This window comes from Sesamum indicum, linkage group LG6, assembly GCF_026168435.1.
Source record: "Sesamum indicum cultivar Baizhima isolate 11 linkage group LG6, ASM2616843v1, whole genome shotgun sequence".
NCBI lineage: Eukaryota > Viridiplantae > Streptophyta > Magnoliopsida > Lamiales > Pedaliaceae > Sesamum > Sesamum indicum.
In genome coordinates this window covers 27,775,402-27,789,493 of record NC_142662.1, presented here as the reverse complement: position 1 = coordinate 27,789,493, position 14,092 = coordinate 27,775,402, and the positions used below count along the sequence as shown (strand labels likewise).

The following is a 14,092-nucleotide window of genomic DNA, read 5'->3' as shown; positions in this document are numbered from 1 at the left end:
GGACGTTTTTAAACCCTTAAATGGGCTGTTAGTAAATGTATTTTTAAATTCAAAGGAGATAGAATAGATGCTGGATTGGACTTGTTTTATTTATTTAGTTATTTTGATAATTACATGGGTGGGCTGTGCTTTTGGTTTGAGCTCACAATTAGGGTTTGATTTTGATTGAAGGATTTAGAGAGGATTGAAATTGAGAGTGGGCTGATGATAAATTTATTTAAATTAATTACTGCAGAAGTAGTTTGATTTGGAATTATTAAATAAGGATGGAGACGAGGTAGCTGCACCAAAAAGAGTTGACATTCATATTGGAATGAATTTTGCACATCAAATTTAAAATCGCAAACGTACATGCATCGCGTATTACTAGGAAACTCACATGCCCAATCCCCCATTCATTCAAATTCCACTCTTCTCCTTCAATATTTATTTATTTTATTATTGATTAAAGAAAAACACACACCCACACCCACACCCACACCCACACCCACACCCACACCCTCACAAAAATAGATGAAAAGAACAACTGAAATCAGAATAGCACCGGCGGCAATGCATCATCATCATCATCGATGATGAGTGAGTTGAGTTCAGTAGGACGCATAACGGTTGCTAACCACCGTAACCCCTCCGTCCACCGCCAAGTTCTGTCCGCTAACATAACTCGACTCCTCCGAAGCCAAAAACAATGCCGCCTCAGCTACCTGTTTTGTCGTCAATACCACTCCCTTCAAGTTCCCCACTGCACTGCTGTTGGCTTCTATTTCACTCGGCTTCCGCCCATACGCTTTGCACGCTAGCGGCGTCGCCACCCCGTACGGTGAAATGCAGTTCACTCTTATCCCATGCATCCCCAGCTCCCCGCATGCCGACTTTACCAGCCCCACCACTGCGTGTTTCGAAGCCGAATATGCGTGTGGCCCCGCTCCCCCGATGCACGCCGCCACGCTTGCCGTGCAAATGATGGACCCCTTTATCTTCCTATCCACCATAACCCGGGCGGCGTGCTTTATAGTGGCGGCCACGCCACGTACGTTTGTGGCCATAACCTCGTTCAATCCATCCATGTCAAGATCCAATATGCTTGTCAGAGGCCCGATTATTCCAGCGTTGCTGAACATGATATCCAGACTCCCGTACTTGTCCACCGTGTAACTAACGGCGGCCGCCACTTGTTTCTCATCTCTTACATCGCAGTGATGATAACTCACCTTCTCCGAGTTGATTGAATCCAGCAATTGATGGGCTAATTCATCTTGAATGTCAGCCACAACCACGGAGGCGCCATGTTCAACAAATAATCTTGCGGCGGCCTCGCCGATGCCACTGGCGGCGCCGGTGATGAGTGCCACTTTACCCTTCAACCTAAATATCATCATGAATGAACATATATATATATATATAAATCAATTAACTATGATGAAGATAGAGATATATATTTGAATAAAGAGCTGACCTTGACATGTTGGTGTTGTTGATGAGAAGAATGAGATGCAGGATTAGTAATGTTGGTGAATATAAGGAATAATAGATAGAAGGGTAGGGTGTGTAATGTCTTGGATCTGCTGTCAAGTGGAGTCGGCCCTTTTAATACACAATACAGAATACATGAATTATTATCACTGCTAGTTATTAGGTAGGTGATGAGTAGGATCCAAAGCTCGAGATACAACTAATGCACCTATATTAATATTTCATATGCTTAAATTAGCAGCTACCAATAAATAAATAAAAAGGGATAATTATACTTCGATTCTTTGTCTCGACATTTGGTGTAGTTATATGTAAATTTTTTGTGATTCAAAAAAATATATTTAACATTATTTATTTTTATCTAACAAATAAGTCTATTCATTGATTAAAATTCATCTAATTTGATGATATTAATAAAAAAAATAAAAAAATAAAATATATATTTACTTTTAATTGACTTATTACTGATATTGTAGGTCAAATTAATCTTTTTATGATCAGATTACCCTCATATGTATTCACGTGTTAATACATATAAGGATGTATTTTCATTATTATTAGTATAGTTTAATTTTTTAATATGCAATAAATCAATCGAGGATAAATATTAATTTAATTCATTTTTTTTTTGTTAACATCAGTAAATTCAGTTAATTTTGACTAACAAAGGAAACTTATTAATTTGTTAGAGAGAAATAAACTTTAAGGGTGCTAGTTGTAATTTTTCAAACCACAAAAAATTTATGTCTAGTTATATCAAATTTTAGAAAAAGAGAGTGTAATTATCGCTAAATAAAAATTAAATAAGTACTTATCGATGGAAATAGCTTGTAAATAAAAATATCTCCCAAATTAACAGAAGAAAGAAATCTAAAAAGATTTATAATGAGATATGTCTCCTTAAGTTTTAAAATAGAACTTGGAGGAAAAATTGGAGATGAAAATAAATAAATATACATATATATATATATACACACACACTTGGCACTTAAAACGAACTAAATAATTTTATTTATCTATTTTTGAAATTAATTTTTATTTAATTGTAAAAGTTGAATTCGGATTTCTCGACAAAAAATAGAAGAAATAAGACTGGACTTTTTCTTGGAAAAGTTATGCACCTTTTCTGCATAATATCAACCATTGGTTGAAAGAATTGTGCAACTTTTTGGCATAAATATTATAATAGTTGTGAATCAATTTGCAATTTAAACATTATAATGATTTGAGAAAAAGTTAAAAATGTCCATAGATACTAAGTGTCATATGTCATATATTATTTTTGAATTCCGTATTCCCATATACAAATTTTGTATTTGTTATTGATAGTTTTCGAAATTGTTATTTGCAGACTTGAGGGAGCTTGTTGTATCATAGAAGTGAATTGCCATATCAATTCGGGGTAGCAACTTATAATGGAGGCGACAATCACTTTAAAAAATGTGTGTTTTGTCCATACCTCACGTCTAAATTCATCCCACTTCTTTCTTGTTCATTATTTTGCAACACTTGTAGTTTAATCAAACGTACTTAATTACCTGTTCTTACTAATCGATTACGCCAATCCTAATTAATTAATTTCATATTATTTGAAATACGTAATATATATATATTATTATAATTAAATTTATAACTCAACATGCATGCCCAACAATTCAGTGAATTACATCTTAATTAATTCAATATGTATGAATTCATATTCATTTAAAATAATTAGAATATTAATGTTATATGGTGGAGTTAAGTTTTCAATTTCCTATATTTCATCAACTCTAAAAGATTGCAATTTTTGGGTGTTTGGCTACGTACATTGAATGAATGGCATCAAACTTTAAATACGATTAGATGGTGGAGTTAAAATGTAGATTCCTAGCTCTTGTTAATATTTCATCAACTCTAAGTGATCACTGCCACTTTTGGGTGATTAATTAATTTTGTAATGGCTGCATCGAATCAATGCCGTCCAACTTTAAATGCTACTAGTGTGTGTATATATATACTCTATGGGATTTTTTTGCTCATTTCTAATATCTCAAGATTAAATTGCATTCTTTCCTTCAATTTTATACCGGAGCTTTCCTTTTTGCAGAAAGGAAATAACTTGCAGCATTATTAATTAATTTATCAGTATCAACAATAGTTGGTATACTTTTTTTTTATCTTATTCAAGAATTTAATCTAAAAGTAAAATCAATTTCTTTCTGGATTCGATCATAATCACTGCTAACTAGTAACTACTATTTACTATTTACTATTTACTATTTATAGCTTTGAGTAAAAAAAACAATTCCCATCAATTGTGGTGGGATTATTAGGCCTATATTTAAACTAAACAATACATACACATTATTCCCTCACCCTCAAGCAACCACAACCCAACACTTTGGTGGGCTGCAGGGTAGATACGAACTGAATGAATATTTGGCAGCCCATTTTGCACAACAGCCGATCTCATACGCAGTTTTTGTCGTCCAACGGCGCCTCAAAACCCATTTTCACTTGCAGATGCAGAGTGAAGGAGCTACAGCAACCGCAACCGCAACACCCGCTCCTTTTACTTGAGCAGCACAACTACCCAACTCCTTCTCTCTGTCTGTTGCCTAAATAAATGGTATTCTTGCACGTCCTTAACAGAGGTGCTGCTCGCCGCTTGCCCAACCACACCTCCCATTTTTTCACTTCTTTCTCTACTGTGAGTTCCTTTCTACTTCATGTTTTTGTGTGCGGGTCTGTTCTTCCACAATCACTCATAATTCCTAATGTCCCTCACTTTTTTTAAATTTCAAAGTTTGTGAATCTCTCTTACCATGATGGTCTTCTTATTTTTATTCTTCTTATGTTTTATTTCCGAGAATTTCATGTTTGTTTGCTACTCGGTTCATTGATTATGGTGGATGCTTAATCTAGTTTCTTTGTAATTATATTTTTCTCTCCTAATTACAATCAAAATAATAAGAAACCATGATTTCTACTGAGTTTATTCATGAATTCTTTCTTTATGCTATAATTTCGTCAAGTTACAATGTATGAGCCCTGAAGCCCATTTTTGTTTGTCTGAAAATAGCATTTTTGCGTTGACCAGACTCCCAGTGTGCCAAGTGGGTTGCTAGGAATTTCTCATCTTTCTGATTGACTATATATGTTCCTCTTAACTTTGCATCAAACGGGGGTGTATGATATCTTTTGGCAATGTGAAAAAAGACCATCTTTTCCCCGTCTTAACAATTAAAAAGAAGCATCTCAAGTGATGAGTATTAATAAACCAATTGTTCTCCTCTCCTCCTAGAACTTGGAAGAGAAGTATTTGAACTGATGCCTTACTTGGAAACCAGTTGTTTCCCTTCGTAGGACTCAAGTATCTGCACTAAAGATTTGTTTGTGTATCAAGTCGTTTGCTTCTTAGACACCTAAGTTTATGATATGTTGCTCTATGAAACCATTCCTCATTTTGCCCCTCTTTTACTACTAATATTTAAACAGGATAATCAGGCATGAACCTATTAGAAATGTAGGAACTTGATTTGAATAGCTGGTTCTTTGTCTCCTTCTGTACCTATTACTTTTTCCCAACTGTTATTGCAGTCTCACGGTATATTACGTGCCAATGGTTCTGGCTCTCACTTATTATATTGGAAGTGGTTTATAAATAACTATTATTTATGTCGTTATTAATTACAGGGCCTACATCAACTGCAGAAGACTGATGGTATCCGCTTTCCGAATTTTGAGTTATTGCCCTTCAGTTCACCTTCCTATGTTATAAAGTCTAGCCTTTTCAATACCACAGCTTGTGAAAGTCTACATGAACAGATAGATTTAGCTAGTGTTGGAGACAAAACTAAAGACTCAGCTGGTGTTTTCAGAGAATGGGGTTGTAGTGAGAGTGATATATCCAAGATTTTTGAGCGACGTCCATCTTTACGTAAAATGGACGTTCAGATCCTTCAGTCCAAGCTTGAAATACTTTCTCACTTGGGCATCAAATCCACTGACCTTGTGAGAATGGTACATTGTCGTCCCCGCTTTCTCAACTGCAAAATCAATGTCTGGTTGCATGAACGCCTTGAATATCTTGAGGCATTGTTTAGATCAAGGCAGGTCCTAGTCAAGGCTATTGTACGCAATCCTTCTCTTCTTACCTATGACTTCCACAATAAAGTCAAACCTGTCATTGCCATATACGAATCGATGGGACTTAGCAAAGGGGACCTGATCACTGTGCTTCTGTCTCGGCCCACTTTGATTCCACGAACTACCCTGGATGATGAGAAGATTGATTACATCCGTAAAACTGGAGTCTCAAAGGAATCCAAAATGTATAAACATGTGGTTTCCCTCTTTGCCATATCTCGCATAGAAACCATCCGTGAAAAGGTGATGAACATGGAGAAATATGGGCTTTTGGAGGATGAGATATTTGGTCTTATTGGACGTTCTCCACTTGTTTTGACACTATCCATTGATAAAGTTCAGAGACACATGACTTTTATACTGGGCACAATGAGGTTATCAGCCAATGTGGTACTTCGAAACCCATTCCTGCTGTACTTTAATTTGGAAACTGTCTTAAAACCACGTTTCCAGCTGGCGTGTAAAATAGAAGATATGGGAATTGTTCCTCAGATTAAGGGACCTGCGTTGTTGAGAGCATTGAGGATGTCGGATAAGCGGTTTGTATCAGCATTTATCACTTGTCACCCTGAGAATGTAGCTGAAGAATTGATGACAACCTTTAAGAGTGCAAAATGTATTAGACGATTAGCAGAGTCCTCGAAGAAGAACTTGAATAAAGGATTTCCTTTCTGATCATATTTTTGTGTATTCCAGAGTGGATGTTAGTTGATGATCTTTTCTTTCTTTTTTCTAAAAAATTTCCCCTCAAATCAGACTTCTATTCTTTCAGGAGGTACAGGATTGCTGCTGTTGCTGGAATCAGTTTATGTACAATTGTGTGTGTCTTGGATACGCGAAAAGTGGGAGGGCCTAAAGTAGGCCAAATATGTGGTGTATATTGGTACAGATATTGAGTTTCTTGTTATTGCTATCATCTCCTCCTATTTTTACTGAGTTTTCCGTTGCTGGGCATTTGCATGGAATTATTCCTTCCAATTGAAACCAGAAAATTGTAAGTATTAATAGATGGGTTCATATTTCAACTCTAATCCCTCTCATCATATTTCTCAGTTATTGCAAGTGTACCTTCTTTCATATACTGGACAGAGATGATCACTTGCATTCGCCTTGTAAATGATTGTTCATGTGGTGAAGGACATCCCCCTTTTTTTTTTTTTTCTTTTTCTGTGAAAGAAATCAAAATTGATATAAGAGATATTTCATGGACGAGGTTTCTAACTTAATTTATATCTCTATTCGAAATTATTATTATTACCATTTTCTGGTACAGCCCATCAATATATTACAATTTTCACAAAATGCTTGGCTTAAAAGTTTATCTCAAGAGCTTATAACATATTTGAAATTTAACTAATTAGTTAAATAATTGATAAGAATAAGGGGACAATTATTTAAAAATTGTCAAAGAAAAGAAAAATTAAGAAATTACAGTGGATTTGGGGACTTTAAAATTTTGAGTGGCACCGCTAGCTTAAAACCCGGTGCCACAATTTTTGTTAAGAAAAAAAAAAAAATTTAAATCAGTCACCGCTGCCAGCAACCCGACCCAACTGTACCTTAATCTATACTTTTACACGCAAATCCTAAAATAGTACGGTGAAAATTGATAGGCTGTCTGAAAATCTCCCTATACATCTGATCGACGGCTCTTCCTTTCTTTCCGCAAATGTCTGTAGCTGCAGCAACCCCGGTGGTAGCTCTAGTTAACCAGCGAACCCTCTGCCCGGAAAAGTCCAGCCTTCTACCGTTATCTTCCCAATTTTGCGCCAACAAGCTCCGGAACTTCACCAAATATTATGCGCCCCGGAAAAGGGGCTCTCGTTATTACCTTACCGGCGTCAAACTCCGACGATCCATCTCTCCTGTCATGGAATGGCAAGATTGCACGTAATCCATTTCCCTTTTCTTTTTTCTCTTTTCTCCTCTTGAATGCGGAGGAAGTTGGTTTATTACTGATGGTTGTGATTTCTTATTTTGATGATATTTGATTTAATGGAAGTGGTTAATCTGGTAATATATCGAAATAGCCAAGTAATCAAGTACTTTAAAAGTTGAGTCCCATTTCCTATTGCAGTGTAAAGATGGAAATTGATTTGCCCACTTCAGTTGCTTATAAATGTTACTCTGATCGTGAAGCCATTCCTCAGTGGATGCCCTTCATTTCATCTGTAAAGGTGAGGAATAGTTGCCTTTTCACCTTGTCCACTTTTGAGCTCCATATATGTTCATGTTGCCCTTTTTCTTACCTTAAATTTCATCAAATACCCACTATTTTTCCTATGGACGATCAATCAAATTCAAAAGGGAAGTTCTTCAAGTTTTCTCAACATTGAACTATTCTATTTTGGGCATGTTTTGTGTGTGATGAGAATTATTTGTCAGAGACATAAAGTGGTCAAGATATAAATTTTTTCGCTATTTGGTTTTCTCACTTCCATTTGTCATTAATAAATCTTGCTACAAGCTAGTTCATTGCACCTTGAGTTTTCTAAACTTGGATAATTGATGCTAATTCTGGTTTTAGATTCTAGAGGATAAACCTGACCTATCACGATGGTCACTGAAGTATAAAGCATTTGGACGTGATATAGAATTCTCTTGGCTTGCTCGAAATATGCAGGTAACTGTTAAAGGAAAAAAGTAGAGCTAAATACCTTGCTTCTTTCACCATCTTTAATGCAATTTTGTTGTTTACGGTGTATTGCGCTGAGGCTACTTTCTTGCAGCCTATACCAAACCAGAAAATCCACTGGAGATCTCTTGAGGGTCTTCCGAATAGGTAATTGAAATTTTATGATTGACAAATCTTATGTGGGAATTAGCAAGATGCTTTTTTCCAGTAAAAATGCATGACATCAATGCCAGAGCTGTATTTTTGTTAATTTGCAAAGTTTTGATCATTGATGCATTCTTTGGTCCTTGTTTTATTGATCGAACCATTAGAAATTAGGTATCAGGTTTTGTGACTTCACCTATAAGAAATGTGTTTTCATGCAATCAGGACTTGTTGGAAACTGAATGGTATATGAGATTTTCATGGATAAGAGATGAAGGAAGAAGTATTTCAATAAATATTTATCTTCACACAAAAATAATAAATGTAATAAGACATCTTCCCTAAACTTATGCTTGACCCTGTTTTTGTGCACTTATGTTGCAGAGGAGCTGTGAGGTTTTTCCCTAAAGGTGCTGGTTCTTGTGTTGTAGAAGTATGGCTTCGTCAAACTATCTGACTTTATATTTCTTTAATTGCTCTATCTGTATTGCTTTTTGTGACATATGCCTGTAAATTATATTTCCAGTGGTATCTAATATGATGCATCCTTATTTGGAATAGGTAACAAAGTGAACATTGATAAGTTCCTGTAAAATAAGTTCAAATATTTATCCAAGGACCTCTCCATGATAGAGATATTTGTGAAAAATGTAAAAACTTGTCACAAGAAAGCAAAGACTGAAGTCGTTCAGCAGCAAGAATGATGTCCAGAACCAGTTTTAGCTACTTGATAATTACGACATGTTTCACATTGGATTTTTTTATATTTCAGCTTACTGTTTCATATGAAGTTCCTCAACTGCTGACTCCAGTGGCATCTGTAAGTATTCTGACTCTACTGGAGAAGCCATTGCTTACAATTTAATTTCTAACTAAATAAGTGAAGTGACAATTGTTTGTTTTTATGACAAATTATAAGTAATCTAGCATTGGCCGTTATTGCTGTAAAAAGCTTGGAATTTATCTGGTTGATAACGTATTTTGTTGTGGCTTGAACTGGAATTCTGCAGTCCAACTAATCTCACTATGATCTGCTCAAATAGGCATTGCAACCTTTTCTGGAAAGCTTGCTGTTACGAGGTTTGGAACGATTTGCAAGATTTGCAAAAAGCTACTCAGCTGAATCAACTGCATAATATCCTAGTGATTGAGTTCATTCCCAATTTTCTTTCTCATTGCTGAGATCCGCAAAGTGGAAGTAAATGGAAGAATTGTGAGACACAGCCATATAACGTGTAAAGTTGAATTCTTTATTGCACATTTTATAGATGCTTTTTGGTATTCCCCGTGACAGCCTATCTATTGCATAGCATGTGTTTTTGGCAGTTTTAAAAACAAGAGCATCCAGCTCGCACGTTCCCGAGTTGCGCTTCCACGTTTTGTGTTAGTGAGGGAAGAGAGAAAACTGAAAGAAATGAGTTTGGCCATCTATGTTGTAGCTGTTGTGGTTACATGTTGTTATTCGTAGCAATCCATGAAAATTTTGACATTATCTTACAAGTTGGTTGGTATGTTAACAGGCGGCCCATAATGTTGACTAGACAACACGACTATTTAAATATTTCAATTGGCTTTAGGCGAGAAATGAGAATATTACTATTCCTGGCTGCTTTTCTCCATTATGTTATGTTCCAAGTTCCAAAGACCTATGCTCCTAATCATGTTTTCATAATGTTAAAAAAGTTTTACTTTTTACATAATCTGCCAGTACTTGTGCGACAAAAACTCCTTATCCCACACACACAGAGAGAGAGAGAGAGAGAGAGAGAGAGAGAGAGAGAGAGAGATGTTTCCTGTATAAGTAGATGTAGAAAAACATAATGGATGGCAGAGATGTTTGCTGTTAACCTGCAGAAAATCGAGAAATAACTGAATATGATTTTATTTACGCTGAAGGATCATCATATGCCAACACCAATAGACTACAATTCCAAGATGAAGGTTGTTAAAGTCATCATCAACCTTCACCATTGGCACTATCTTTACACCCCCATCCTACCTACCAACCAATTGTTATGTACATCCACTCTCAGTCTCAGATTCCGCCACGCCACAGTACAATTAGTGATAAACATGACACGGTAGAGTTTCTAAAGAAAACTGCTAACAGTTGCTTGTACTGCTCAACCGGATTAAGCAGTCACAAACAGCCTCCTTCCCTCAAATAAATGGGCAATGTGGAGAAAAAGATTAAAATACAATCAGCGGCCGCTGCTTCCGTCCAAGAAACTCCGCAAGCTGCTCAAAGCCTCTGCAGATAGGCTGCAACACCTGAGTCTTTTTTGTCGTGTTGAAGATGTCTCGATGGGATCCAGGGAATTGAAACAAACAATGATGACCGTGAGATTGTCAAAAGTGTTGAGCCGGAGCGCCTCCATCACAAGGTCCTTGGCGCTTTGCTCAGGGTCATCATGCCGTCTCAGTCCACGACGCACAAGACTAACTGCTTGCTGGCTAGACATAACGTCCCAGATGCCATCACATCCAATTATGAGGAATTCGTCATCCTCTGTCAAAATAATTTGTCGAAATTCTGGCTCTGCAATAAGGGGCGAGGAAGAACCCCGGGGTAGCTTCATATCCCAGTCTCCTAGAGCCCGAGTAACTGAGAGAACACCATTGAGATAACCATCATCGATGAACCCACCCAACTCCTCAACACGCCTCCTCTCCGATGCATAATTCGGTCTGTGATCTTGAGACATGTCGATGGCCTTGCCTTTCCGGCAGAGAACTGCTCTGCAGTCTCCGGCATTTGCCACCATTAGAAGCCTGTATTCAAGTAAAGAGTTACTTAGTCACGAGAAAAAGTAGCAGAAAGGGGTCAAGTTTCATCAGAATAGCAACATTCAGCATGGGCTCAAAAAGGTGTGCTTTATGATGTGTTGTACCATCCATTCTTGGTCAGCAGAAGAAGTTTTCTTAACGAAATCCAATTTATGAAGAGAGTAAGAAGAGAAATATACCTTCCGATGACCAGAGCTGTCAAAGCAGTAGTTCCAGAAGAAGTGCTGACACTGCTGTCCTCAGCCAAAGCCATGTCTGCTAGAAGAAATCCTTTGCGTAGACAGTTCTCAACCTCTAGTAGAAATGCATCATTAAGTTGAGAAGTTTGTGGGAACTTGGGATCTTCAAAAAAGAATCTGATAGCATTCTTTCTAACATAGGCTGCTGCTTCAGGTCCTCCATGACCATCAAATACCTAATAACAAGATATAAATGAGGCGGTGAGATGGGAGCATGATAACCTCAATGGAGACGGAAACAAAACAAGGGCAAAAAGTGACTAACCCCATAGAAGGCACTTGGTTGAGGAAAAGTGATGAGCGAGCCTAAGTGTGCAGATAGATCATCAATCCTTATGTGCTCATCTTCCATGTACCTTCGGGGACCAATATCAGCAAAACTACCAGAACGAATGCTGGGAACAAATTGCAGCACAGGGGTTTCTGGAGGTTTAACATCCTGAGAGGCCAGGCATAAATAATTACAAACTGGCATGTCAAAATAGATTCATTGCAAATACAGGAAATTAATGCCTGGAATTCATGTTAATCCATCTTGAAAAATGATCATACGTGGTGAATTATGAGTTTCCTCGATTTTTTCTTCTTAAATTGTTGTTGGGTGGAAGTACAAGTGAATTTGTGGAAAACATATATAATTGAGAAGGGAAGGGAAGCAGTGAAAAAGCTTACAAGTTGAGAAGAGGGCACATCCAAATCCAAGGCAGGGAAAGGGATGGTCTGAGTAGTCTTTGGGACAACCACTTGAGCTAATTCTGCAGCTCCCATATTTGCTCCTCTAATTCCCAAACTCTCTCTTTTCTCACATACAAAATCAATCAACTGCTCTGCTGCTCTTCTTTGATCAGTTTAATTTGTTTTCTTTTCTTGGGAAAATGGAAAGATAGATGGAAATTGAGAGGTAAGATGAGTTTTTGTTTCTGGGACTTTCTTGGGATTTCTTGTGTGCGTGTGGAAAGAAAGAAAGAAAGAAAGATGACCAAAACTGAAAACAAGTGGCCTTCAATTACTATTTATTATTCTTGATTTCTTGGGCTGTGGCTGTAAGAGAGAGAGAGAGTCAGTCGTGGGAAGCGGGTCTCAGCTGTAGGCGTGGCTTGTCATTAACGCACAACTGCCGGTTTCTGCAGAGTTGGTGGTGGATGATGCCACACGCAAGCGCAAGTTGAAGGGGTTTGGAAACTTCTAAGCTGGACACTTGGAGGTTTTGTTTTCGGGAGGTGGGTCCCCCACGCGCCAACTCATATTGACGTAAATAGCCCCCCGCGTTGACTCTTCCAAATTAATGATGCCTGCCACTGCCTGTTTGTCATACGCAAGACTACGTACCTAGTTGTCGTAGTATATTTGACTTCAATTAATTAATTACTGATTTTATGAATTTCAATTCCTTAATTTGTTTGATTCAAAAAATTACAATGTAGTGTATGGAACAAGTCGAAAATGGGTATATATGAATGAAACGAGCCCTCCTCCCATGGAACTTTCTACCTATACATTCTCTTTCTTTGATTTTTCTTTTTCTTTTTTTGTAATAATTAATTAATGCAGACAATATTTCCAGACTACAAATTTCATTATAATCACATATATATATATATATATATTCCATTCCACCAACCTTGTTAATCATTGAGATCGCAAAGGCTATTATTATTTAATATGATCAACTGCTTATTTCCAGCTATATAGTGTTAGAAGATAAATATTTTGGTTGGATATTAATTATGGGACTCATCTATATATATATATATTGCATTTTTCTATTGTTATTAATTGATGAATTGAATTTTTTTTGCTTAATGGAAAAGATAATTGATAGCAGTTTTCTACATACACATATATATAGATATGTAGCTAGTACTGCATTATCATTAACAAATTATATATTAATTATGCATACATAAATGACAAACAACATGTATATATATATATATATATTGATGTGGTTATGATTTTAATGAAATAATGGAATGAAAATTTTACTCTCAACACAATGATTCATCAGGTTATGATTATAGAGAGAGAATTTTTGAAAAAGAGTGTATTGAGTGGTCACCTCAATGAATAGTGACTTTGTGTTAAAAAATAATATTTTGAGTATTTATAGTGGTATTGGAAGTTATGTGGTATGATAGGATATATATTTTATTGTGTGGCTTATATATAAAAATTTAGTTTTTTAACCTTATAAATAAATGTGTATTACTAACATATACATCATATAGCCCCTCACTATTGGACGAAATATCTAATGTTTGGTCTTGTATTTTGTTCGAGAGTAAATATTTTTTTGAGAAAAATGTTTTGAGTTTGACACATAGGAGTGGTGGGTAGGGAGTCGTTTTACTGCTCTCAAGTCGTTGGGGTGCGTGAGTATGCGTGGGGCCCTAAGGCTAGCATAGCTAGCTGAGGCGTTGACCCTAACCAAGGTGTCTTGAACTTCAGCTCGAGGACATGTAGAGGGCCAGACTCGTTCCAGCTCGAGGCATTGCCTAGGGTTCCACTCAAGCTAGAGTGGTAGACCGGGAGCTTTAGCTGGCGAGCTCGAGCTTGTGCCTTGAGCTCGAAGGTGGTGGACCTCGGGCTCAAGGCTGAAGTCCCATGTAAGGAAGATGGAATGTGGAGATCTCAACCACTCCACCACTGAGTACTTTTTAAAAATTTTTTATTCACTATCTAT

The 14,092-nt window shown here is 36.9% G+C and overlaps 4 protein-coding genes across 5 annotated transcripts; 2 read left to right on the top strand and 2 right to left on the bottom strand.

The window, feature by feature from the left end:
* Positions 1 to 278: 278 nt before the first annotated feature.
* On the bottom strand, positions 279 to 1,610 carry LOC105163001 (short-chain dehydrogenase reductase 3b-like). Its single transcript, XM_020694653.2, has 2 exons — positions 1,457 to 1,610; positions 279 to 1,365 (listed from the first exon to the last, which is right to left on the bottom strand). The coding sequence occupies exons 1-2, from the start codon at positions 1,462 to 1,464 to the stop codon at positions 591 to 593; spliced, it is 783 nt and encodes a 260-aa protein (XP_020550312.2). The 5' UTR covers positions 1,465 to 1,610; the 3' UTR covers positions 279 to 590.
* Positions 1,611 to 3,844: 2,234 nt separating this feature from the next.
* On the top strand, positions 3,845 to 6,520 carry LOC105163002 (transcription termination factor MTERF15, mitochondrial-like). Its single transcript, XM_011081197.3, has 2 exons — positions 3,845 to 4,165; positions 5,152 to 6,520. The coding sequence occupies exons 1-2, from the start codon at positions 4,082 to 4,084 to the stop codon at positions 6,277 to 6,279; spliced, it is 1,212 nt and encodes a 403-aa protein (XP_011079499.1). The 5' UTR covers positions 3,845 to 4,081; the 3' UTR covers positions 6,280 to 6,520.
* A 600-nt stretch (positions 6,521 to 7,120) lies between these two features.
* LOC105163003 (Polyketide cyclase / dehydrase and lipid transport protein) lies at positions 7,121 to 9,676 on the top strand. Of its 2 annotated transcripts, XM_011081198.3 has the most exons (7): positions 7,124 to 7,494; positions 7,682 to 7,781; positions 8,132 to 8,227; positions 8,334 to 8,386; positions 8,768 to 8,816; positions 9,156 to 9,203; positions 9,427 to 9,676. In XM_011081198.3, the coding sequence occupies exons 1-7, from the start codon at positions 7,274 to 7,276 to the stop codon at positions 9,517 to 9,519; spliced, it is 660 nt and encodes a 219-aa protein (XP_011079500.1). In that variant the 5' UTR covers positions 7,124 to 7,273; the 3' UTR covers positions 9,520 to 9,676. The 2 variants fall into 2 exon arrangements, with proteins under 2 accessions (XP_011079501.1, XP_011079500.1); XM_011081199.3 differs by lacking the exon at positions 9,156 to 9,203 and having other exon boundaries at positions 7,121 to 7,494.
* A 573-nt stretch (positions 9,677 to 10,249) lies between these two features.
* LOC105163005 (Protein phosphatase 2C family protein) lies at positions 10,250 to 12,412 on the bottom strand. The gene is made up of 4 exons (XM_011081202.3): positions 12,082 to 12,412; positions 11,675 to 11,848; positions 11,350 to 11,585; positions 10,250 to 11,155 (listed from the first exon to the last, which is right to left on the bottom strand). The coding sequence occupies exons 1-4, from the start codon at positions 12,175 to 12,177 to the stop codon at positions 10,585 to 10,587; spliced, it is 1,077 nt and encodes a 358-aa protein (XP_011079504.1). The 5' UTR covers positions 12,178 to 12,412; the 3' UTR covers positions 10,250 to 10,584.
* Positions 12,413 to 14,092: the final 1,680 nt, after the last annotated feature.